Source organism: Mauremys reevesii, unplaced genomic scaffold, assembly GCF_016161935.1.
Source record: "Mauremys reevesii isolate NIE-2019 unplaced genomic scaffold, ASM1616193v1 Contig50, whole genome shotgun sequence".
NCBI classification, from domain to species: domain Eukaryota; kingdom Metazoa; phylum Chordata; order Testudines; family Geoemydidae; genus Mauremys; species Mauremys reevesii.
The window spans coordinates 336513-360985 of NW_024100863.1; the positions used below are offsets into that span (position 1 = coordinate 336513).

Below are 24473 nucleotides of genomic sequence, written 5' to 3' on the forward strand. Positions count from 1 at the left end.
GGCCTGGTCTACACTGGGAGGGGGGAAGAGGTCAATGTAAGAGATGCAACTACACCTACGGGAATAGCGTATCTGAAGTAGCCGTATCTTATTTCAATTTACCTCCTGTCCTCATGGCGCGGGATCGACGGCCGCAGCTCCCCCGTCAACTCCGCTATCGCTGTTCGTCCTCGGCTAATTCACAGAAGACCAGGAGAGGGCTAGTTCCTGGGGTCATTGTATCAGTAATCCCAGGGTTACTACCCTCCTGACTCATCTCTGGGGAGTAGGCCTTCAAACCCTGTGAAGTCTTGTCTTATAAGGACCAGTTATTGGAGTTCGGAACCACCCCTGCTGTCACCCTTGTGGTATTACTCTTCTGGACCTCAATTTGTAAAGGGATGGTCGGATAATAGACAGCACCACGTATAGGTTATTCTGGGGTGCTACAGCTGGTCTCACCCCACTAGTTTCCTTGAGACCAGCATGACGGCACTTCCAGAGTCCACTAATGCAGTGGTCTGTATGTCATTTAGCCTAACTGCCCACATGTATCTATGTGGGGCCATTGTGACTCCACAAGTTTTATCAAGCCCCGAAGATCTTCATGATCCCGTAGGTTGCACTGCATGGGTTCCTCCACATTAGGGCTCTGGGCAGCTATATGCCCTACTTCCCCACAAGCATAACATCTGTATCCTGCTCAAAGGAAAACCCCACACAACATCTCCAGAAGACCAACCTGGGAGCTTAAATTCATAACTTTTAGACAATCAGGAGCTCAGACTCTGGATCAATATCAGAAATAAAAATAAGTGTCATAGCACACTTACTGAAAAATGGGTGACTTTAAATATTGTACTTACATGTCAATGTATAGTATATAGAGACATATAAACAAGATGTGAAATTTTAGTTTGTGCTGACTTCACTAGTGCATTTTATGTAGCCTGTTATAAAACTACGCATGTATCTAGATGAGTTGATGTACCCCCGGGGGTACACGTTCCCTTGGTTGAGAACTACTAACGCTCCCTTTGCCCTACAACTGCAAGGGTGTAACAGTCCGTTCACCTTTGTGTTTAGCTGTGGCACTCCCAAGTACCATTCCCAAACCTGAAGAGCTCTGTGTAAGGTCTAAAGCTTCTCTCACCAACAGAGGTTCATCCAGTAAAAGATGTTACCTCCCACCTTTTCTCTCTCATTTCATGGGACCCAACACTACAAACAACTGTTGTCAAGCTGCTGAAAATCTGCCCTTTTCACTTTGATGTCTGCTCGACTCTGCAAACACCATAAATGCAGCTCTAAAAAACGTCATTTATAGAGTCTTGCCCGGGAACTATTTTTTAACCCTGTTCCTATCCCACCCTGCAATACCTGCTCCTACATTTTTCTTGCATTTTTATCCTGCTCCCACCCTCAAAAACTTTAGATCCCGCAACAGGTTCCCCTGCACTACTGAAAAACAAAGATTGGTTAGTATATTTTATACATAAAAGGAATTCAGGCACAATTTTTACCACTAAAAATAAAACCTTGTTTAAACCGTGTCATAAATAAATAACAGTTTCTGATAGGCTTTTCTTGATAAACTGAGAGATTTGTTTTCCCACAAGTACTGCAGTCTGGGTTTTTTTTGGTCCATCCAATCTGTACCACAAAGTGAGTTTTACCTGCTTCCGCTATTATGGCAGCTGGTCCTGTGGGACCTGCAGGATCCCAGTCCTGCTGTATTGCTCTGTGCCGGGGTGGGCGAAATTTTTGGCCCAAGGGCCACAATGGGGAATAGAAATTGTCATACAGGGGAATTTTATGGTAACTTTACAATGTTGCCACACTATCAGGACAATCAGCAAATTGAGTTTTTCAAATTATCTCACAAGACATCCTTTGTACAAAATTTCAGTCTTGTAACATGGGTGACTTAGGTTTAGGTGCCAAATGAGTCACATGGAGCAGGGCACAGCTAGATTTTGAGTGTGGGTGCAAAAAGGCAGTGTCAAGGCCAGAAAGGAAGGATCACCGTCATTTAGGGCAAGTCTACACTTAAAACACTGCATCAGGTGCTGTAGTGCTTAAGTGAATATGCTCCTGTGCTATTGGGGGAGAGCTCCTTAATGACACCCCCCCCATGTCTACATGGGGTTAAGGATGGTATAACTATGCAAGTCAGGTGTGGCACTTTCACACCCGAGTGACATACTGACACAGGTCTGTAGTACAGAATTGGGCTTAGCCTGATCTCTTGCATAACGGGACGGAGAACCTCTCTATGGTTTTGAGCCCAGTAACGGGTGATTGGCTAGATCAGGGGTAGGCAACCTATGGCACACATGCCAAAGGCAGCACACGAGCTGATTTTCAGTGGCACTCACGCTGCCCAGGTCCTGACCACCAGTCCAGGGGGCTCTGCATTTTAAGTTTAAATGAAGCTTCTTAAACATTTTAAAAACCTTATTTACTTTTAAATACAACAATAGTTTAGTTATATATATTAGACTTATAGAAAGACCTTCTAAAAACATTAAAATGTGTTACTGGCACGCAAAACCTTAAATTAGTGAGTAAATGAAGACTTTGCAAACCACTTCTGAAAGGTTGCCGACCCCTGGGCTAGATTGAATCTCTTAGAACTTGTGTATGCTAGGAAGTGTGTGTGCTGTGACAAAGCTCTGTCCTTGTCTCCATGGGTCTTGTTTCCTGATGGATTTCAGTAGCCTCAGAAGCTCACTGTGACCCTCTACTTAACCCTTCTCTCTCTAGAGACAAGGGTCACAGTCAGGGCCGGCTCTAGACCCCAGCGCGCCAAGCAGGCGCGTGGGGTGGCCCTTTCCCGGGGGGGGCGGCATTTGGCTCCGGTTGAGCTCCCGCAGGCATGCCTGCGGCAGGTCCACCGGATCCTGGGACGAGCGGACCCGCCGCAGGCATGACTGCGGCGGGTCCCCTCTTCCCGCGGCTCCGGTTGAGCTCCCGCAGGCATGCCTGTGGCAGGTCCACCGGAGCCCGGTATGACTGCGGCAGGTCCGCTCGTCCCGGGATCCGGTGGACCTGCCACAGGCATGCCGGCGGGAGCTCAACCGGAGTCGCGGCAAGAGGGGACCCGCCGCGGGACCGGGGAAGGGCGGCGCAGCGCACCGCGCTGCTTGGGGCAGCCTACTTTCTAGAGCCGCCCCTGGTCACAGTCTACTGAGCCATTTTCATCATAAGCCAGCGAGGGAAGTGAGGAGAAGCTATCCTCCCTTGCACAGTCTCCGTCTCCCTGATTAATCAGGGGGCAAAAGGGGGCGGGGGGAGGGAGAGCCCAGGCCTGCCCTCTAATCCAGGCTCCAGCCTAGGGACCTTAATAGTATCAGCTATGGTAGCTGACCTTTTAGGAACAGGATATGTACAATTCCCTGGGCTACTTCCCCACAGCAGCCCCCACTTTCTCAAGCTCCACTTCACCCTTACCTCAGGGCCTCCTTCCTTGTGCCTGATATGGTGTGTTCAGCTCAGTCTCTCCAATCGCGCAACTTCTCACAGCTCCTGACATGTGTGTCCACCTGACTAACTGGGAGGCTTTTAACTAGTTTCAGCCAGCCCCTGATTGGCTTCAGGTGTCCTAATCAACCTAGCATCCTCCCTGCCTTCTGGAAAGCTCTTCATTGGCCCCAGGTGTCTTAATTGACCTGGAGTAACTGCCATTTACTTATCCTGGTGCCAGGGATTTGTTTAACCTGGGGCTAATATATCTATCTCCCACTACTTTTCTATAGCCCTCTGGCCTTGCCCTGCCACAGTGCATTTACTTGATTGAAAATCCCGTTTAATATCTGTGTGGGCACAGTTACCTTTGCATCTATTTTGGATGGTTAAATTATAGCCTAGATCAGTTGATACTCAGACCTCAGTGGTTCAGGAGCCAAATTACACAAAAGAGCCACGTCGTGTGAATTCATTGTTTCATTTACATTATTACTATTTTTATCACAGTGGTTAATAATGAAATCAGTGTTTTAATATTGTGCTGCAAAGAATTGCAGGAGACACATTAAAGAGCTGCTTGTGAGCCTCAGTCTGAGTATCACTGGCCTAGGTCCTTCCCTCCGCTTTAACTCCACGATCGTAGCCTGAATTAAAGGACTACTTAGGGCATGCGTATACTCAGGGAAAGTTAAGTGTGCTGCAGGATGGGGTAAAGAACTGCCGAGTCATGTGACTCCCTGAGGTCAGCATGTTAGCAGCCAGCTGATGTCTCCTTAGCTGCTGCCTGAGGAATAAGGTAGGGGGTTGCTGGTGAAGTTAAATAAGTTGAATGAGCGGCACCAACACCTGCAGTTGATTAATCTGTATAAATGAGTTTGCAGATGAGGTTCATCCCTCCAGCTCCAGACAGCCAAACTGAACACCACATGCATGCATGGCTCTTTCTTGGTTTGGTGTGGGTTGCCCCAGGTTTCCTACTGTGACTTAAATATAAGGGCTTGTTGCATTGGGTTTTTTGCACTGTTGTAGCTGCACTAGTGGAAACCCTTCATTTAGACGTGGTGCATCAGTGTAAAAGGCTTGCACCCATGCAGCTTACTGTGGCTTGAGTCACTAGTTGCACTGGTGCTGCACATGTACATGGGGAAGAAGGGGGCTTGTTCCAATGCAGTTGAACAAATGCCCTGAGATGTACTCTGCTGTTTACGCAAGCAGCCAACCAACATCACCAGACAGGCACTGCAGTGGAACCCCCAAGGCAAGCGGAAAAGAGGCCGCCCAAGAAATACCTGGCGACGCGACCTTCAGGTTGATAGCAAAAAAATGGGCTATACCTGGAACCAGCTAGAGCGAATGGCCCAGGATAGAAGACTATGGAGATCTGTTGTTGGCGGCCCATACCCCGGTTGGGGTGACGGGCATGAATGAATGAATGAATGATGTACTCTGCTGTTACTTGGATGCATTTCCTCGGGGGAAGGTCTGTAAGCTAAATGCTTCATGGATTTTCAGCCTGGCTTAATTTACCTTTTTTTCAGGTTGGAGCGGGTAATAGATGCTCATCTGGCTACCTACAGGGATGGAAATAGTTTTGTGGTGTTGAAACTGGAAGAGTCGGGGCACATACTGAGTTCTTGCTGAGAGGTGGGAGGCTGTTTTAAGGTGCTTTCTGCACTAAAGATCTGTTAAATGCACTGACTGTAGCACTCAAACACAGTTTCTTCTGGCTAGCTTTTGTGACTGCTTCCTTGTGTTGAGTTTTGGAATGAATTTGTATCCTTGGGGTAAATAGGCCAGCCTACGGCCTTATCTTCATTCACAGTTCTACCGGTTAGACTAAAGGGGGTGATTCTAAACCAATTTAGTTAAACTGGCACAAAGCGCTGTAGGCATTCTTATTCGGATTTAAACCTTTTTATATTGACTTAGCTTCAAGATCTACTTAAACTAACTCAATACAGGCCTGGTTGAAATCGGATTAAGTGTCTACACCATACTCTGCACTGGGTGAGTAAGTCTGTTTAAAACCACCACTGTCATCAGACTGATGCAGCACTGACTATAGATGAGGCTTAAGGCCTGAGGAGGGGAGTGCATTTCAAGCCAACTCTTTCCCATTTGCTGCTGGGCCTCAAGACCTCCTCAGGAGGTCATCTAATCCAACCCCCTGCTCAAAGCAGGACCAATCCCCAACTAAATCCCCCAAATGGCCCCCTCAAGGATTGAACTCTCAACCCTGGGTTTAGCAGGCCAATGCTCAAACCTCTGAGCTATCCTTCCCCTGCAGTGAGGGGGACTTCCAGATACAAGCAGAGTCTGGAGTTCTGATTCAATGCAGGGGGCTGAAATGGCAGCCTGGTGCCTGGCTTAGCCATGCCATTGAACAACCTGGCTAATGGGCTAGAACGGGATTCTCTTCTGAGGGGGATTTAGGAGAGACAAGTCTTTTGGATGAAAAGTCCAGTCACCTGGACACCTGAAGTTGAGTGTATCCTGTAACTTGTGTGTGTGTGTATATATAGATTTATAACTTGTATATTTTTGGTGGCTCTCCCCAGGAGTTTTGCTCCTAAGCTGCATGGTGTAGTTTGGGGGGAAGGGCGGGGGAGAGAGCGCAGAGGTAACTGCCATTTTAAGTACAACCATAAACCTTTCTCCCCCCTATCCCTCTTCTCCATGGAAAGCATCCACTCTTCTGTCTGAACCTAGAGCAGGAATTCTGGCAGAGTTGTAAGTGTGAAGGGATCTGTCTTCAGTAGCCCTAGCTAGCTTTCCCCATTCTTCTAGTCCAGCCTGCACTCACAAATCTGTTAGCTCACTGAGCCACCTGCTAGCCTGGGCCGCCGTCCATGTAACTCAGTTGCTGTGGCTGAGCAGCATTTCTGCATGACTGCATGCAGGAAACTTGCCATACCACTGGAAACTGGCCATTCCACATAACCTCCCCGCGGTCTCTTCTGTTAAATCCTCCCTGTGTACAGTAATTCCAAACTCGGCAACTTGATGTGTGTTTAATTCCCAATCCCACTTTCCCAGTAAGACAATCTGTCTGGCTCCTTCAGGATCTAGGATATTGTAACACTTCTGTTCAGTTGCTGTGCTTCTTCCTTGCAAGTCTAAAATGCGGGATGGGGAGGAAGGGAAAGGGCAGTACAGCATCTACTGTTCAAGCTTGACTGGCTACTGTTGGACACTGATCAGGGTAAGAGCAGTGTTTGGCATGTCAGTGTCTGGGAAGTTCAGGGTAACTCCTCCCTACAGTGCAGAGCACTTCTTACATGGCGGCTGGCTGAGTGCCACAGTCCACGTGCTCCCTTTCCGTCCTGGCTCTGTATTGTCTGCCGGTAACCATGCTCCCTTTGCATTGAGAAGCTGTGTGGCAGGCAGTTCTGCTGTGACACCGTGTATTTCCTCTGGGGTGCCTTGGTCAGGCTGCAGCTGATCTTGGGATCATAGGGAGCTGTTGATACGCACCCAGGCCACATCTTGCCCTCCCTGTTTACAGCAGTGTAACACCTGTTAGCTGTTCCTGTAAAATCACAGTGGAGAGACAGCACTGTAGCGCTTAATGCCCATGCCTGTCGCTAAACTTGCGGTGTTACTAATAGCACATAGGAGCCCCTGTCATGGACGAGGGCCCCGCTGTGCACTGTACAAACCTAGAACAAAGAGTCCCTGTCCCAAAGAGCTGGTACAGTGTTGTCAGCTAGCTGCAGCGCTTGTCTCCACTAGGACTATGCAGTGAGATGGCTAATGGGAATTAATTATCCTGCTGTAAATGCACCTTTTTATGGCAGTGAAGAGACAGCCACAGATGCAGATGAACAGGCTGTAGGCTGTTTGCAAGTTGATTACACCTGAGGAGATGCAGGTGAATGTGTAGCAATGTGAGGAAGCTGGAGTGAAGGTGAGTCAGCGGCCTGGAGAATGCTGGCAAGGCAGATGCTGGCCTAGATCCTAATGGTGGAAGGTTTAATTCTGAGTGGGGGATTTCCAGTGAGCCCCTGGCTTGTACTAAAGGGGTAAGATGTAAACCCTTCACACATGTTAATGCCAAAGCTGACCTGTGAGGGGGACACAAATATCCATATTTTGCAGAGGGGTAGTTGTGGCAGGGTCTCCTGACTCCCAATTCTTGAACCCCAGTGCTTCCCCCACCCTTATCACCGGACTGACCAGAGGGCAAGAATGTGACCTTCACTGAGGTGCTGGCTATGTCTCAGGGCTTGGCTACACTTGAAAGTTGCAGCGCTGGGAGTTACAGCGCTGGTCGTGCAGCTGTGTAGGGACAGCGCTGGTGTGTGGCCACACTGACAGCTAACAGTGCTGCAGTGTGGCCACACTTGTAGCATTTGCAGCGCTGTATTGAGAGGTGCATTGTGGGCAACTATCCCACAGAGCACCTTGTCCCATTTTGGCGCTGTGGGTTGTGGGAAGGGGCCGGAAGGGTGCGGGTCATTCCACTTCCTGTCCCAACGCCCCGTCGTGCATCGCTTCACATCCCAGCAGTCAGTTTTTCTGGCCACGTTTGGCGCCATTGTGAGTCTCTTGCTGCGTTTTACTCTCTGGGAATCGCGATTTCTGTGGGAAATGGAGCCCGAGCTGCTGAGGACTGTGCTGATGAGTGTCGCCAGCACAACACGTTTGGCAGTTGAGCTCTTCCTTCAGCTCCAAAGTGACAGTGAGGAGTCCGATGATATCGAGTCGCCTGCCGCATGTGACACTACATTGCTTGTGGCATTCACGGAAATGCTCAGCACCGTTGAACGCTGCTTTTGGGCTCGGGAAACCAGCACTGAGTGGTGGGATCACATCGTCATGGAAGTCTGGGATGACGAGCAGTGGCTGCAGAACTTTCGCATGAGAAAAGCCACTTTCATGGTATTGTGTGCTGAGCTCGCCCCCACCCTGCGGCGCAAGGACACAAGATTGAGAGCTGCCCTGACGGTGGAAAAGCGGATGGCTATTGCAATCTGGAAGCTGGCAACTCCAGACAGCTACCGGTTGGTCGGGAACCAGTTTGGAGTGGGAAAGTCGACCGTTGGAATCGTGTTGATGCAAGTTTGCAGGGCCATTAATCGCATCCTGCTAAGAAGAACTGTGACTCTGGGGAACGTGCAGGACATTGTGGATGGCTTTGCACAAATGGGTTTCCCTAACTGTGGAGGAGCGATAGATGGGACGCATATTCCTATTCTGGCACCCCCCGACCTAGCATCCGAGTATGTTAATCGGAAGGGGTATTTCTCTATGGTTCTCCAGGCGCTTGTGGATCACCGTGGGCGTTTCATTGACATTTACACAGGCTGGCCTGGAAAGGTGCATGATGCACGCATCTTTCGGAACAGTGGCCTGTTCAGGAAGATGCAGGCAGGGACTTATTTCCCAGACAGGAAGATCACAGTAGGGGATGTCGAAATGCCCATTGTGATCCTTGGAGACCCCACTTACCCGTTACTGCCTTGGCTCATGAAACCCTATACAGGGAAGCTTGACAGGAGCAAGGACCGGTTCAACTACAGGCTGAGACGGTGCCGAATGACTGTGCTTTTGGCCGTTTAAAAGCTCGCTGGAGGTCTCTGTATGGGAAGCTAGACTTGGGGGAAAGCAGCATCCCTGCGGTTATATCCGCGTGCTGTACTCTTAATAATATTTGTGAAGGGAAGGGTGAAACATTCAGTCAGGCATGGACCACTGAGGTTCAAGTCCTGGAGGCTGAATTTTCACAGCCAGAGAGCAGGGCTACTAGAGAGGCCCAGCACAGGGCTACAAGGATTAGGGATGCCTTGAGGGAAGAATTTGAGGCTGAAAGCCAACAGTAATGTTTGCTGCCTTGCATGGGAGTGAAGTGCAGTGGTTACACTGTTAGGATTGTATTATCCCTAAAATGATTTGCAGTGCATGTTTCTTTACTGGGCTAAGGTATCTTTCACTATCTGCAATAATAAAGACTGTTTTCAAAGCCAAGAATTATTTTATTGAAAATAAAAAAACTTCCTTGACAGACACACATTTCAGGAACCTGCAAGGGCAGAGTGGTGGGTTGGTGAACTGTACAGTCACAAGTTTGCATATGTCCTGTCTGGAGTGCTGTGCAATGACTGCTGCACTTCAGGGTGCATATACTGCATGGTGATGGGGGTTGAGTGCAGAGGGTAAGGGTCGTAGTTCTCAGGGCTGGTTGGTGAACGTACAGGTGTTGGAGTCAGCTGGTGGAGGTAAGAACCTGGATGCTGGGGAAGGGGGTTTGGAGCTGACATTGGGGCAGAAGGGAAAAAGCTTTGGGACGGGGGCTGGGGGGGGCAGCACGGTAGTGCTCTGCCTGCATGGCTACGAGTGACTGGATAGAGTCCGCTTGGCGCGCCAGGATGCCTAGCAGCTGCTTTGTGCTTTTCCTCTTGGCCACTGCTTTCCCTCTGGCGGATCCTGCTTTCCCTCTGGCGGATCCTGCTTTCCCTTTCTCTCCAGTCCTGCAGGTTTTTACTCTCTCTAGCAGAGTGATCAATAACTGTTTTCAGCATGTCTTCCTTGGTTTTTCGCGGCTTCTTCCTCAGATTTTGTAGTCTCTGTGCAGTGGTGGAGCCAGGCAGTCCAGCAGTCAAGGTCGCTTTTTGAAAGGCAAAAATGGCAACAGTTAACAGGGTAGCATTGTTCATTATCTCATCCAGACAGTAATTCCCACACACTGAAGGAGTTTACAGTCTTCAATTTAGCATACTTTTCCCTTACCAAAAAAGAGCGCACATAACACAACAGGAGCCACGAAATGGTGAGTAAGGGGTACTGATTGCTTCAGGGCTGTGCAGGGGTTTCAGCAAACAGCTACAGGGGGGATCTGCACTGAACAGTCTTGCAACATTTCCACAGGAGTTACTCCCGGAAGATATCTCGCTGCTGCGGGTCACCAGGTAAGAGCAGGAAGGTCTTCTACAGCAATGCGGATTCCGCCCTGGCCCCTATGCAGCTTGCCTGTGTGCAGCAATGGTACCCCACCCTCATGCACAGTGGCGCGGACGTGTTAGCCTGACTGGGACAAGGAACACAGTGGCTTTCCCTATAAACCTGCGCAGGCACATTGCCCACGCTCTGGCTGAAACTTTTGAGGAGATTACTGCAGCCGATTACCGCGACGTGATAGACCACATCAATGGGCTGTACCACATCTAGGCATGCATGCATGCAGCCCTAACCCCCCCTCCTCTCCCGAAACATTTCCACCCTGAAAATAAAAGCCGCTTACCAGTAACCCGCTCCTCTGCTTGTCCTTCACCAAGTGCTGGCTGCTGCAATTGGCTACCTTCCTTCTGGCTTGAGAAGAGCTCCTGGCTGCATGCCTCCTGGGACTCTGGGGTGTCTTCCCCCATCCCAGTAGCTTCACTCGCGGTTTCCTCAACCCCCCCCCCCGGTTGCTTCTTTCCCCCATCCTGCTCAGAAGTGTCCATCGTGGTCGTCAGATTGGCAGTGGGGTCACCCCCAAGTATCGCGTCCATCTCCCTGTAAAAACGGCAGGTCATGGGGGCAGCGCCGGAGCGGCGGTTTCCCTCGTGGGCTTTGTAATAGGCACTCCGCAGCTCCTTTACTTTTAACCCTGCATTGCAGCGCGTCCCGCTCGTGGCCCCTATCCAGCATGGACTTTGATACCTGCCCAAAGGTATAATAATTCTTACGGCTAGAGCGCAGCTGTGCCTGCACAGCTTCCTCCCCCCAAACACTAATGAGGTCCAGCAACTCGCCATTGCTCCAGGCTGGGGCTCGTTTGCCGCGTGGAGGCACGGTCACCTGGAAAGATTAACTGATTGCACTCCACACCTGGCTGCAGCAAACAGGAAGGGGATTTTTAAAATTCCCGGGGCATTTAAAGGGCGGGTCACCTGAGGCCAGAGCAGTAGAGTGCAAACTGATGAGCAGAGTGGCTGAACAGGAATTCTGGGATATCTCCTAATACCCTGGAGGCCAGTTACAGCGCTGGTGTGTGTTCACACCTGATGAGCAGCGCTGGATCACCAGTGCTGCAATCGCTACACCCCAAGCAGACCAGGTGTTCAGCCAGCGCTGCAGCCAGGGAGTTGCAGCGCTGGATGTGCCTTGTAGGTGTGGACGGTTACTAATTGCAGCGCTGGAAAGCCTCCACCAGCGCTGCAACTTTCAAGTGTAGCCAAGCCCTCAGTCTGATCTGGGCCAGAGCCACAGTTGTTGCTTAGCAGTGGGAGTTGCAATGAGGCACATCTCTGGTTACCTTGATCACCTACTTGTCAGTTCCATTGTACTCCCAGGGTAGTGCCCTTAAACAAGCAAATGCCTTGGGGCCCTTTTTGTCAAGATCTTAACATCTGCCTTTGGGCTTGCAGCAGGAAATGCTCCTTAAACAGTGATAATGTTGCAGAGGAAACAGCACAAATTCCTAGGGCACTAGTGATGCTGGGGCTTCCTGCCTGCATGGCAGTCTTTTTTTTCCTAATGGAGAACTGGATTTGTTCAAATACTTGAGCTTTCAAGTCTATTTTAATGCTAAACCCTGTCTGCTACCTTGTATTGAAGGAAGTGATTTATTTTTCTTCTCCTGTTTTGTAAGGGTGGTTCAAGTTTCTGCTTGTTCTTTTATTCCCAGCGCCTTTAGTGTCTGAACTAAAATAACTTTCTCCTCCTGTAACTGTGTGAGGATGCTTAGCATATGTGTGTCTCAATGAAATCTGTTCGTTAAGGGATATGATGGATTCTGTCCCTTGAAACTAGAAGTCTTAATAATAGTAAAAGCCTCTCATTCAACCATGTGAATGAGCTCAGTTTAGTGAACACTGGGAGAAATACACTGTTACACAAAGGGTCAGACTAGATGATCCATTTTAGCCTTGAGACCTGTGAAGGCAGACGAGGTTCCTCTCATAGTGCCTTTGTGCCTCCCAAACATTTAAGATTTTTTCAGATGAGGCCATCTTAATTAACTAAAAAAACCCAAAGCCCCATACTCTTATACATCAAGGAAACAAGAGGGCACAAATCCATCTGGTCATCTCTTCTATGGATCACATCTTAATATAGCAAAAGTGGCTCTTAATTCTACATTTTTTTTTAAAGAATGTAGAGATCTTTGGATGAAAGACGAGATGCGAGGCGCTGGTGCTGAAGAAGTGGAACTGCTCTGTAATTTGATGACCCTGGTACTTGCATGGTTTAGTTTAATGCAGGAATTGTCAGTGTAAACAAGCAGGAAGGGAAGAATTGCGCTAGATAAACCACTTCTCAGGAAACACTTGAGATGTCAAGCCTGGGAAATCCAAAAGACTGCAGCAGTTTGAAAAAGCAGCACTGGAGAGGGAGGGAAATTTGAGGAGACTAGACTGGCAAGCAGGACCTCACTGGAGTGACTGAAGAGGTTAGGCCTGCCTAGCTCAGGATGGAGGGTTAATGGGGCTTGGGGTAAGATGTCTTTTTGGTCTTGCTCTGAAGTTCCTGCTATTAAAATGAACAGTTGGTATGTTTCTTCACTGGATGCTGCTGTTCCCTGTGTCCAGAATGGAAGTAGTACAGATGTCCAAGCCCAGTTGGACATGTGATAAAGTATGGTTGATGTATAGGATGTGGTGGCCTAGGGACTGAGTGATAGAATTGTGTAATCCCACTCAGAGGAGATAAAGGCATGAGGCCAGAAGAATCTGCTCGAGGAATTATTTTGGGGAATTTCTGTCTGGTGCCATACAGGGGGTCAGACTAGATCACAATGGTTCTGAGACTGGTTCCCCCTCTGTTGTACCACTGAGCCCTCTGACCCACCCTCTCAGACTGTTCTGTTGTGACAAGTTACAAAGCCCTCCAAGCTTGCGCTTTCACCAGCATTCACACAGTTAGGGGCACCCCCAGCTGCAGTCCCATGCAGGCTCTCTAACCACCAGCTTAGGGTCCCAGAGCAGCACTATCCTGCCTTGGTCAAATCTGGCCAGTATATTGGGTCTAACACCTGGTCTGCTTCTCCCTCAATGTGAAGAGGACCACGCATGCTTGTGGTAACCAAGCTGAGATTTTTCCCTAGATACCTTAGTCAAACCACGATGGGTTGTCTTAAAACAAAGTAAGTTAAAATCTATCCTTTTGTAGTTAATTAAGTGGTTAAGTGATAGCAAACAGATCAAAGCACATTACTTAAGTTGTGTTTATTTACTGAAACTGAGCTTAACGTACTGGATAGGTAAGATATAAATTAATTTACAAATTCTCAACCTGAGTAATAAACAGGCTGGCAGATTCTTAAGACACAAGCTGCCTTGGCTTTGCAGCTTGGGTTTCCCAGGTTTTCATACACAGGCTAGCAACCCCTTAGTCTAGAACCATCAGTTCTCCCCTGTTCCGTTTTTATTCCTCAGGTGTGGTGTTGCAGGGAGAGTGAGGTCCTCATCATGTCATTTCCCTTTATATCTTCCCACTTGCTGGAGAGCTCTTGCTGTGACCTGGGTACAGTTCCCATTGTGTAGTGCTGTCTGAGAGTTTCTATTGTACGCTGTTCCAAGGGTAATCCTTGTGCTTGTGTGCATTTCCTCAATAAGCCATTAACATTGTTGGGCCTTTTTACTGTTGTACCTGAAAGGCTGCTTGTGGGTGTTTTCATCCTACATGTTTCAGTAACACGCACATAGCCAAACTTCATATGACAATAGCACATACAATCCAACAAGATATTAATGTCTAGCAGATGAAGACTTTTAGAATACTTCAAGGCATACTTTGTACAAACATCCTAATTACATGGCAGTGGGGAATATCGGGGCGCTGGGTGTCTCAGGTTCCTTCTGGCCTTAGAATCTATGAATGAAAAAGGGTAGGGTGCAGCTAGCCTTGCAACCGGTACTGGCAGCTGACTCTCAGAATTGTTGTTGGACCAACTTCTGTTGGTGAGAGAAACTTATGAGCTTACACAGCTCTTCTTCAGTAAACCCCAAAGCTTGTCTCTCACCCACAGAAGTTGGTACAATAGAAGATGCTCTGCACCCACCTTCTCTTAACATCCTGGGACCCACATGGCTGCAACATTGCATCAAACTTGGTTAGTGGCTAAACACTCGTGTAGCATTGTACAAGTTGTAGGATTCAGATTTTAAAAAGCAGTTGAATTCCTCTTATGCCATTATGTTTAGCAAGTTAATGAGTTTGTTTGCTTTGCGCACACTGACCCCATGCGATCCTAAGATCTAATGATCTGGGGGAAACTCAATGGTAGGGGCAGCTCCTTGTATGAGCAGGGGATAAAACTTCAACTGGTTCTGACATACGTGAAAAATGGAACTAAAATCATGGAAAAGCTGAATGGCACTCGCTTTGGTTCCATGCTCAGCAATCTAAGACAAGTGAATGCTGTGTTTCAGAATGGGAGTTGGGCATGTTATCACTGGCAGCTCCCAGACTTGAAAATGCTATGCTGACAAATTGATTGCCAAATTGCTTTGTCAGAAGTCTCGTGTATAGACTTTCTGCTCTAGTTTAATACTTAGTTCGAAGTGTCTTGAAATGGGAACTTCAGGTCCATAGTGGGGGAGATGTTTCAGCTTTAACACCTGCCCACACTTTTGAATGTAACTTTGTAAGGAAAAGGAAGCTTTTTTGGGTTGCCCTACGTACAAAGGGCCCTGTACAAATTGCCGCATTCAGTCTGTTTCTGGCCTGCTGTGATTATCGTGGGACAAGGTGATGACCAGAGCAGTCAAAGCACCAGAAGTGAAGGGTTTGTCTTGTTCCTGGTTGGCATTACTGCTGTTGTATAATTCTCAGCAGCAATCATTCCTTCGGAATCTAGAGACTGAATTGAAGGCCGCTTCCCACCTGAATTTCTTTGGAGCTGTGTCTCCATGGCTGCCACAGCTCATGCCCAGGTGGCTACAGCATCATTTGTTTTGCTGAGCTGCACAGGTCTCCTGGAAGTTGCCCATCCCACCCAGGATGTGCCAAGCTGAAATTTATCCTTCTGCTGTGGTAGCTAGATAAAATGGGGAAAGGATTAGCCAGGTTACCTTATATTATGTACTCCAATTGCTGTGTCTGGGTTACACAGCACCTGTAGCCTTCACAGTTTGAACATAAATGCACTGAGGAATTCTGCCTCTCGGCATTTCTTTATTTGGCTCTTCCTCAGTGTCCTTTCCCATCAGGGGCACTTTCCTAGATAAACTAGGAACTGAGTGTTCTGGATGGGTACTTCCCAAGGCATAGGATTCATGCCAGATACTGAGTTGATTGTGGCAGACGAGCTGTTCCTTCTGCATCCAGTTTAGCCACCCACACCGGGCTGGCTATGCAGCAGAGCCAAGCAGGATAATGCGCAGGCTGGAAAATAGTTGTAATGGACGTGCCACTGCTGTTGGGTAGTTCTCACCACTCCTTTCTCCTTAATCTTGGCACTGCCTTCCTGTCATATCCCGAAGGAGGAAAGTTATGCTGCTCAGTGGAGGAACTCCGTTATAGGACAAGGTGTGATGTTGACAGGTTGAGGCCAGGTGCCTTTAACACATGCTAAGCCTGCACCAACTGAAATGTGTAGACTCTTCAGGCATGTTAACACCTGCTTCTAGCTAACATGTTCTAATGTTCACCTGTAAATCCTGCTGTGGATGGGCTTCAAAGGGCATGCTGAGGTATGCGAGGAAGCTATGGAGCCTTTACCGGGCAAAGTAGCAGAATGGCTGATTGTGGGGTTGTCTGTGTAGCAAGTTGGGTTTGGTTGTGGATAGGGCCTCTAGGCACCAGCATTCCAAGCTGGTGCTTGGGGCAGCAATCTGCAAGGGCGGCAGTCTGTGGTGGTTTGCCCCAAGCAGCGCATCGAATTGCCGCCACGGACGGCGGGGCAGTCCATGTGCCCTTAGGGCGGCGCGTGTTTCGCGATGATGGCAATTCAGCGCAGCTTCTATGTTTAGCTGTCCTCGGCGGCCTCAGCTAAACATAGAAGCTGCTGCTGAATTACTGCCGCCACGGAAACCCGCGTGCCGCCCTAAGGGCACACGACTGCCCCGCCGCCTGCGGCGGCACCGCACGCTGCTTGGGGCGGCAAAAACTGCAGAGCCGGCCCTGGTTGTGGAGTGGCCCATAGTAGATCCAGGCACAGGAGCATTTTGGCTGGCTGCCTGTTCCCATGGAAACCTGCCTGGGCCACTTGGCTTGCTATGTGGATGCGGTCAATGGAGAGGGCTGAGATTAGAATCTTGCAGATGACTAACTTAACTATGCTCTAAATACTTTGTTTGGCAGTAGGGTCTGGCCAGGTGCCCCATTGCAGCATGGTGGAGGTGTTGAGAGCTGGTTTTTCAGCCCACACATGAAAGATGCAGGATTTCCTAGCTAAAAGGGATTAGAACCTGCTTAGACTGGAAACCTGTAGCATTTGAGAGTTTATCTATTAGCTGTATTGTGAGAAATCTGTTTGCATAAATCTGGGAGTATGGTTTGGCTAACACGTTCCTGCTTGTTTTCCTGACAACCCCCGTTACATTAAACATCTTTGTACGATAAGCATTCCAATAAGCAGGTCAACGCTGTTCATAACTCACTATAGGTGCTTAGATGCTGTGACGATGGGTGCTGTGGAAAACAGTGCCATAGTGTAGACAAGTTTTTTGTGCCTCTGCAGATTTAAAAACGTGCTTGCCTCCAGGCATCTAAATTGCTGATTAGCATGAGTACAAAGTATTAATGTTGTGGAAACTTACTTGTAATTATATTGCTGTAACCTGTTTTGTACATGCAGAATATATCAGATGTATAGTCTGGTGAGGTTTGCCAAATGTATTGTGCACTAAATAGATGTCTCTGGTCTACTAATATTTGGAGTGTTTTTTCTGCAGCGATAGATAAAAGAAGGTGTGTAAGGACTGTGAAATTTAAGGAAGGGTAATATAAATATGAGCAACAGTGAGCATATAACAGCTGCAAGACTGTTTCCCAGACTGGTAATGTAGTCCGCTTTCTGTGCTGATTTATCTTCAGTTAATAAACTGAGCCTGGTTATCGACATCAACTCGATAAAGGAACTGAGCCCTCAATACAGAAGCACCTTGATGTTCCATGAGCCCAAACTCCAGGCAGAACCAAAAGTACCAGCTTGCCAATTCCTCACGAGTAACCCTATATAACCTCTCCATTTTAATGGCTGCTCCCCCGTGGAGAGGTGGGGACTCGTGTGGGGTCGTCTTGCTCACTGGGGGCAAATTCTGCTGAGTTCTGGGCACTTGAAAGGAGGCTGGGCTGCCTCTACCTGTCACATTGTGCTCCCCCTGCAGTCTTCTGCTCAGGTGCTGTGGGCACAGAGACTGTGCTCTCTGACATGACAGTTGGGGGATTCTTTTGGGGGAAGGGAAATGGCTCCATCTCCACGTATTCTGGCTGTAAGATGTGCAAGGTCCCTGTGGCTGGTGTTTGGCGAGTATGGAGGCCCCTAATGTTGCTGCGCTTTTAGGCTGGAGGAACCTAACTGGTGGGGGGAGAGGGAGGAGAGCCTAGTGACTATTATGCTCATGGAGCGTGAGCAGCTGCAGAAGATTTTCAGTGCATGATTGAAACCCTACCAGACAGCCCTTACATCCCACATCCATGCCTGCAGTTGCCATTCAGAGATGATGCTAAGTTTTGGTATCTAGACCTGGTCTACTGTACAGACATGTATTGGTACATAACTAGGTCACTCAAGGGTGTGGATTTTCAGGGGTGACTCAGTTATATCAACCAAACTCCCAGTGTAGACAGCACTATGTTGACAGGAGGGCTTCTCTCCCCTCCACACCAGGAGTGGCACACCTAGGATTAGCTACATATCTGCTGCTGCTTCCTGGGTGCGTGACGCTTTCTTCTGCTCCCCTTACCTTGCAGTGGTGGACTGCCCTGTGTGCAAACACCAGTGTTACCTCAAGGACATTGTGGAGAATTACTTCCTGAGAGACAGCGGAACGGAGGCAGCCACAGACAGCAGGGATGCCAACCAGGTAGGGGTGCAACCTTCCTACCCCTTCCTTCCCAGAAGGGCTCTGACTGACCCCCCCTCCCCCCCTCAGCAGAACACAATTCTGCTCCCCACCCTCTTATTCCCAACTTGCCATGCAGACCAGGCTGTGGTGGGGGTAGCTTGCAGTCCTTCTGGCCATAATTCAGCTCAGTTCTCCTGGTAAAAGGAAGGGGTGCAGAGCACCTGGCCCTTCCTTTCCTGACACTGTGTTCCATGCTGCTCCTGGCTGCTGGGGTCGGGAGGGGCTATCTCATCGGGGATGTTGAGTTATCCCCAGTGTACGCCCTGCCCAGGGCAGGCAGTGCACTCATGGGTGCTTTGTCAGGCCACTTTCGGAGGTGGCAGTTCGTTACAGTAGCACTTATAGGCTCTGCTGTGCTGGGTGCTATGCAGACACAGTAAAGACACAAGCTCGGCCCTCAGCGTTTCATTATAAATAGACCAGACGGGGTAAGGAGGGGACGGGAGGAGACTCTTGATGTGTCACAGCAGAACTTGGCTGTGAGCAGAGCCCTTGGTCCTGGCCTTGATTCTTTGATGCTTTCTCCCTCTGAGATGACCCATGATCACTGTTACCTGTCTAGCTGCCCCTGGGTCCCCTTTCTGAGAGCACCCCCTCGGATGTCCAGCCTCAGGACTTATCTCCCTGACTTTCCCACTCCTAGACCGTCTCCCTGTGTACCATCTGTGCTTACCCAGCAGATCCAAACAGACCAGTGCCTGCGGTTCTTCAGTTTGCGCAGCAAATAGTGACCCGATGCAAACAGTTGCTTTTGAACAAAGTGCAACAGTGGAAACACGGCAAAGCATAAGAGAGGCTGTTTAAGTGCATGTCTGTCTTAAAAGCTCAGGCCAGGCCTGTCTTACCCTGACCTCTGCTCTCTGAGTGCCTGTCTGCCCCTGTCATTGAGGGCCTGTCTTTTTATCCAGCTGAAGCTCCTCAGGTTGGGGAAAACAGAACTTCAAGGTAAATAGCCTAGGCGTTACCTGGAGCAGTTGTCAGGCCATTACCCAGGGTTTTCAGAACTCAAAACTGTGGTAACTTAATTGGTTTTCTCCAGGCGGTGTCAGGATTAAATTGATGGGGACACAGCTCCTCTGTCTGCTGAATGATTGGCACAAAAGAGTGCTTTCATCCAAAGCTCTCTTTCTGTGTCTCAGGCACTCACGCATATACCATAGCACTAGTTTTGGAGCACACCAAGTAGTTTACCCAAAGTCTGAGATGGTTTTGAGTGATCAGTAGCCAGGGTTCTGGGGGCCTTCCTTCCATCCAGCTTAGGGTTGCCAGTTTTGGCTGGACATATTCCTGGAGGTTTCATTACCTGACGTAATCTTTAATTCTTAAACTCCAGGACAATCCTAAAGGGTTGGCAAGTCTAGTCCAGCTGCTAGGGAGAAGATGTCAGTCAATGCTCAAAGAAAAGCTCCTTCGAACTGCACCAAAGTATGTTATCTTGGTGAACCTTATATAGCTGCTAACTTAAACAAAGCACAAACCTAATGGGTCACCATAGTAACCCCTTGTAGTCACCAGTTCTTCTAGCTTCAGTAAATTGCTCATTATCCCTTATCAGCAAAGCATTTCTTCTAATCATAACAATAAAAATTGTCTGGGACACTCAAAACTGAGGTTGGTTATTCCTTCCGTTTTCATAGTCCATTAACTCTTGTCGCATCCTCCCATTCTGATGAGCAAACCTGCAAACATGCAGCTGTTTGGCCTTGTCTCCAAGTTCTACCTATGTGGTGTATTTGCTTTTCAACGAAAGCCACGCAAAATGTCTGCAGTTAAGTTCAGTTCTGTCATTACAAGGGCTGCCTGCTTGAATGAAGCCCTTGTGTTCATACAGTCATCCCCTTAAGCTTTGTCTACGCTACAAATGTCCACATCCCTGAGTGATGTAAGTTATACCAACAGAAGGGCCAGTGTAGACAGTGCTATCTCAGCCCTTTGCAGATGGGAGAGCGCTCTCCTGTCAGCTTACAGCATCTTCACACCAGAAGCACAACAGTGGCACAGCTGCATTGGTGCAGCTTTGCCTCTATGAATGATGTAGTGTAGAAAGGTTTGGCGCTAGCCTTTACTATAACTTATTCTCTGCCTTAAGAGTACTGCACATCTGCAGCCCATCTCCTTCTATTCAGTCTGAGTTGGAGGACTCCGGAGCTGTGCTCCCAGGGTCATCTTCTCCGTGCAATACCACAGGTGCCCATAACTGCACTGAGAGCCAGGGACGCTGAACACCCTTGGAAACGAGCCCCAGTGTCTCTCCTTGCCCTGTGCCTAGGCTTGTCTCGCTAAGGTTGTGGTGTAATTTGTGGTGCTGGTGTGCTCCTTGGTGCTCACCCTTTCTCCTGTCCCCCAGTGCTGCACCAGCTGTGATGACAATGCTCCTGCTACCAGCTACTGTGTGGAGTGCTCAGAGCCGCTGTGTGAGACCTGTGTGGAAGCCCACCAGAGGGTGAAGTATACCAAGGACCACACGGTCAGATCCACAGGTCAGTGACCCGCCACCCTGCCCCACTCATGGCAGGGGAATGCTGAGCTAGCCTGGTACACTCCATGACCCCAATCCCCTTTTCAAGGGGCAGGCAGTAACTACTTCTCCTTGCCCACCCGGAGTGCTGCATTTGGGTGTCTACGCAAGAGAGCTGGTTTAAACCAGTTTGAAACAGATTTGGCTAAATCATTGTAAACCCTTGTTTATGCTATCTATGTTCTGTTCAACTTAACCTGTTCTTGGGTGATACAGTCCATTCTTCAGATGGAATGAAAGCGTTTTCTCTGGGATTGTACTGCTTTAACTGAATCAGTTTGAATTCTCCCCTTTGGGCAGTGTGCAACTTCCTCATGTAGACAAGGTTCCAGAAGCAGAAAGCGAGGTTCCCACTGGTGAGGGAAGGACTTTAGTGTGATAGACTCATGCAGTGCCCACCCCCTGACAGCATGGGCTCTGCTGCCCATGGCCAGCATTGGAAGCCTTGAAGAGGGGATCTGGGAAACAGGAGAGATCTGGACATGCAGGCTGTAGTTGGGCATGTTGCACGTGATGGCTGAGCAGGCTTCCCCTTCAGCTCTGCCCCAACCTAGACCTGCAGCTCCCCCTGGATCCACTCCAATGCACAGATCTGCCATTATCCCTCAGTCCCCCCCATCACCCCCTCCCACTGTCCTGCTCTGCTAGTGCCCCTCACTCCCAACCTGCAGTCCGCTCTAGGCTGGCTGCTGTGGTTGGGGTGCCCCTGGGGCCCTGGTCGGAGGAGAAGGGTAATGTTCGCCTTCTGTTCTAGGCCCGTCAAAGTCAAAGGAGGGTGATCGCACAGTCTACTGCTCCGTGCACAAGCATGAGCCCCTGGTGCTGTTCTGTGATACCTGTGACACTCTGACCTGTCGGGACTGCCAGCTCAACGCCCACAAGGATCACCAGTAAGCATGCACACCCGCTGGCTGTACTCTGCCATGAGGGACTAGGCTGCTCTCTGCTACCCCTTCCCCATCCACTCTGGAGCAGGGTTGCACTGCCCCTACCTCTGCCTGGGATGCTAATGGTGTGGCTGGCCTGGGCCAGGCGCTCTCTCCCCAGCTGGGCTGGAGATGTGGGCACCCACTGCCAGTCTGTGCCATCCTTTCTTCCAGATAGGATGGCTGTAGCAGACCTCTCTGCCAGCCTGTGCATCCTTTCTCTTGGATGGCATGGCTGGGATGGCTGTGCCAGACCTCTCTGCTAGGCACTGCTGACCTCCACCACATTTCCTGGCTGCTGGTGGGGCTGAGGCAGCTTAGACCAGCCCTTTGTGCTGTGGGTCGGTTGGGTCCTGGTGTTCCTTGACCTGTTCTCACCTGGGCCCCTGTGATGGTTCTCAGAGTAGCCAGAACAGTCGTTTTACACCCCTGCCTCATCTGTTACCACCAGCCTGTCAGCCACCCAAGAAATCTCCTCTGGGCTGTACCCACCGGCACTTAGTGCAGTAGGGGTACCCCGGCTTGTGTGATTCAACAACGCAGGATCAGTGCCTTACATAGTTCTGCAGCCCTGAGATGTTTCTAGTTAAAACAAATTTATTATCAGCGTCAGGAGATAGTGAGGAAATGAACACACACGGTTACACACCCAGCAAAATACAAACACACTTCCTGGAGCATTGGCTTAACAGGCTAACTTCCTGTCTTAACGTTCAGACATCCCTTCCAATCGAGGTGGGCTGGGTGTCCGTTTTCATGAAAGTGAACACAGTGCCCGCTTACTTCCTGTGGGAAGACAAGATTTGGGGGTCAGGGTGTGTGTGGTTGTCTTCTGTTTCTCAAATGTAGTCCAGCAAACCTTTGTGTATCTCAAGATGAGGTTCTCTTCCCCTGCTGTTTTCTTCCCTGTTGACTGCCTATGTAAGCATGCCTGTGTTTTTAGCTTATAGTGCTTAATTTACTTGCTGGTCAAAAGACAGCCAATTAAGGTCCCTTTTCTAGCAGGAAACCTGCTTCTCTGCTGTTGCTGTGATACAGAATCTAAGAACATATTTTTAAGTGTGTGCATGTACATTTCACAACATTAATAACCAGTGTGGCCCTGGCTTTCCTTTGAGACTTCCTGTGGTATACTTAAGCGAGCCAAAATGTGCACACCAGAACCAGGAGATTGTTGCAACCTGTCCAGCTGGCATTGAGGGGTTCATGGGTCACAACCCCTGCACCTATTCTCTGCCCGGCCAGCTCTGAGCATCGCTCTCCACTTTCATCCCCACAGATACCAGTTCTTGGAGGATGCTGTCAGGAATCAGCGCAAGATGCTGGCCGCACTGGTGAAGCGCCTGGGGGACAAGCATGCCAACCTGCAGAAATCCACCAAGGAAGTGCGCACCTCGTATGTAGCCCTACTGAGCGTCCCAACCTTGGGGAGGGGTCCCTGCCCACGCTGCTGAGCCCCAAGGAAGGATTTCTCCCACCCCCAAAGATGTGCAGGGAAACCATTTCTTGTGACGGGGGGAGGGGATTGAGAGATCTTTGCTTTGAGTGCTGGTCCCTGTGTGTATGCATGTGCCTAGGGCCAGAGTATCTTTGCCAGCAATGTCCATGCCTGTGTCGCCAAACAGACTCTTGTTGGCTTCCTGCATTCCCTGTGAGCCAAAGAGGGGGTCCTAACTGGCGAGCATGGTCGGTCAAGACAGAGGCCTCCAGGGCTGCTGTTAGCTGGGGAGGAAGTTGGGATTGGCAGAAGGGTGCCCCCTTCCAGAGGGCAGTTTGGGTCCGGGCTTGTCAGAGGCACTCCTGTCTTAGCAGCAGCTGCATGGGAGCACATCTGTCCCTAACCAGCCAAAGGGATGGGACGGGGAGCTGTGCTACTGCAGAACCTCTCCCAGACTCGCGTCTTGGCTGGCTGAGATGCAGAAAGCCCTGGGGAGGGCAGCGGGTGTGGGTGCATGGTATACTCAGCATGTGGCTCTGGCTGGCTACTCAGGATCCGGCAGGTGACGGATGTGCAGAAGCGGGTGCAGGTGGATGTGAAGATGGCCATCCTGCAGATTATGAAGGAGCTCAATAAGCGGGGCAAGGTGCTGGTCAATGATGCACAGGTGAGTGCACGTTGTGAAAGGCCCTCCCAGCCCACCTGTGGAGCAGACCCCTGACTCGCCCCCCTGCTGCCCTGGCAGGGGCCTTGAACACAGGTGTGCAAGGAGTTCTTCTGAGCACACGTGGATCTTAGCACTGAAACCTGCTCTCTCCCTACTCCTAGGGAGTAAGGGAGCTGTCCCCCTTGGCTCCCCTGGCCATTGTCGTGGATCAACAGGATCTCTGCTCCATCTCAGCTTTTAAACAGTCCTTTGGAGGAACCTTCCTTTGTGCCAGCCTCCAAGGGGTCTGACTCTCGCCTCCGCCCACCCCAGGAGCTGTGCCCAGCGATCCAGCTGAGAAGTTTCCAAGCAGGAGTCTGTCCTGCATCGGCACCAATCCCTACTCGGTTCACAACCGTGCCTATCATTTGTTAAAATAGTAGGCAGTTCTCACTCGTCCACACAGTCTGCACTGCAGCCTGGGGCATGTGGCAGCATCCTG

The 24473-nt window shown here is 49.7% G+C and overlaps 1 protein-coding gene across 2 annotated transcripts in view; it reads left to right on the forward strand.

Annotated features, from left to right (window-relative positions):
• LOC120394321 (transcription intermediary factor 1-beta-like) overlaps positions 1–24473 on the forward strand; it is a 56145-nt gene that overhangs the window by 16515 nt on the left and 15157 nt on the right. For both annotated transcript variants that reach the window (XM_039518582.1, XM_039518583.1), the window contains exons 2-6: positions 18289–18401; positions 20791–20923; positions 21716–21851; positions 23167–23283; positions 23878–23992. In XM_039518582.1, coding sequence (XP_039374516.1) covers positions 18289–18401; positions 20791–20923; positions 21716–21851; positions 23167–23283; positions 23878–23992 — 614 coding nt within the window. The remainder of the gene's footprint in view (positions 1–18288; positions 18402–20790; positions 20924–21715; positions 21852–23166; positions 23284–23877; positions 23993–24473) is intronic.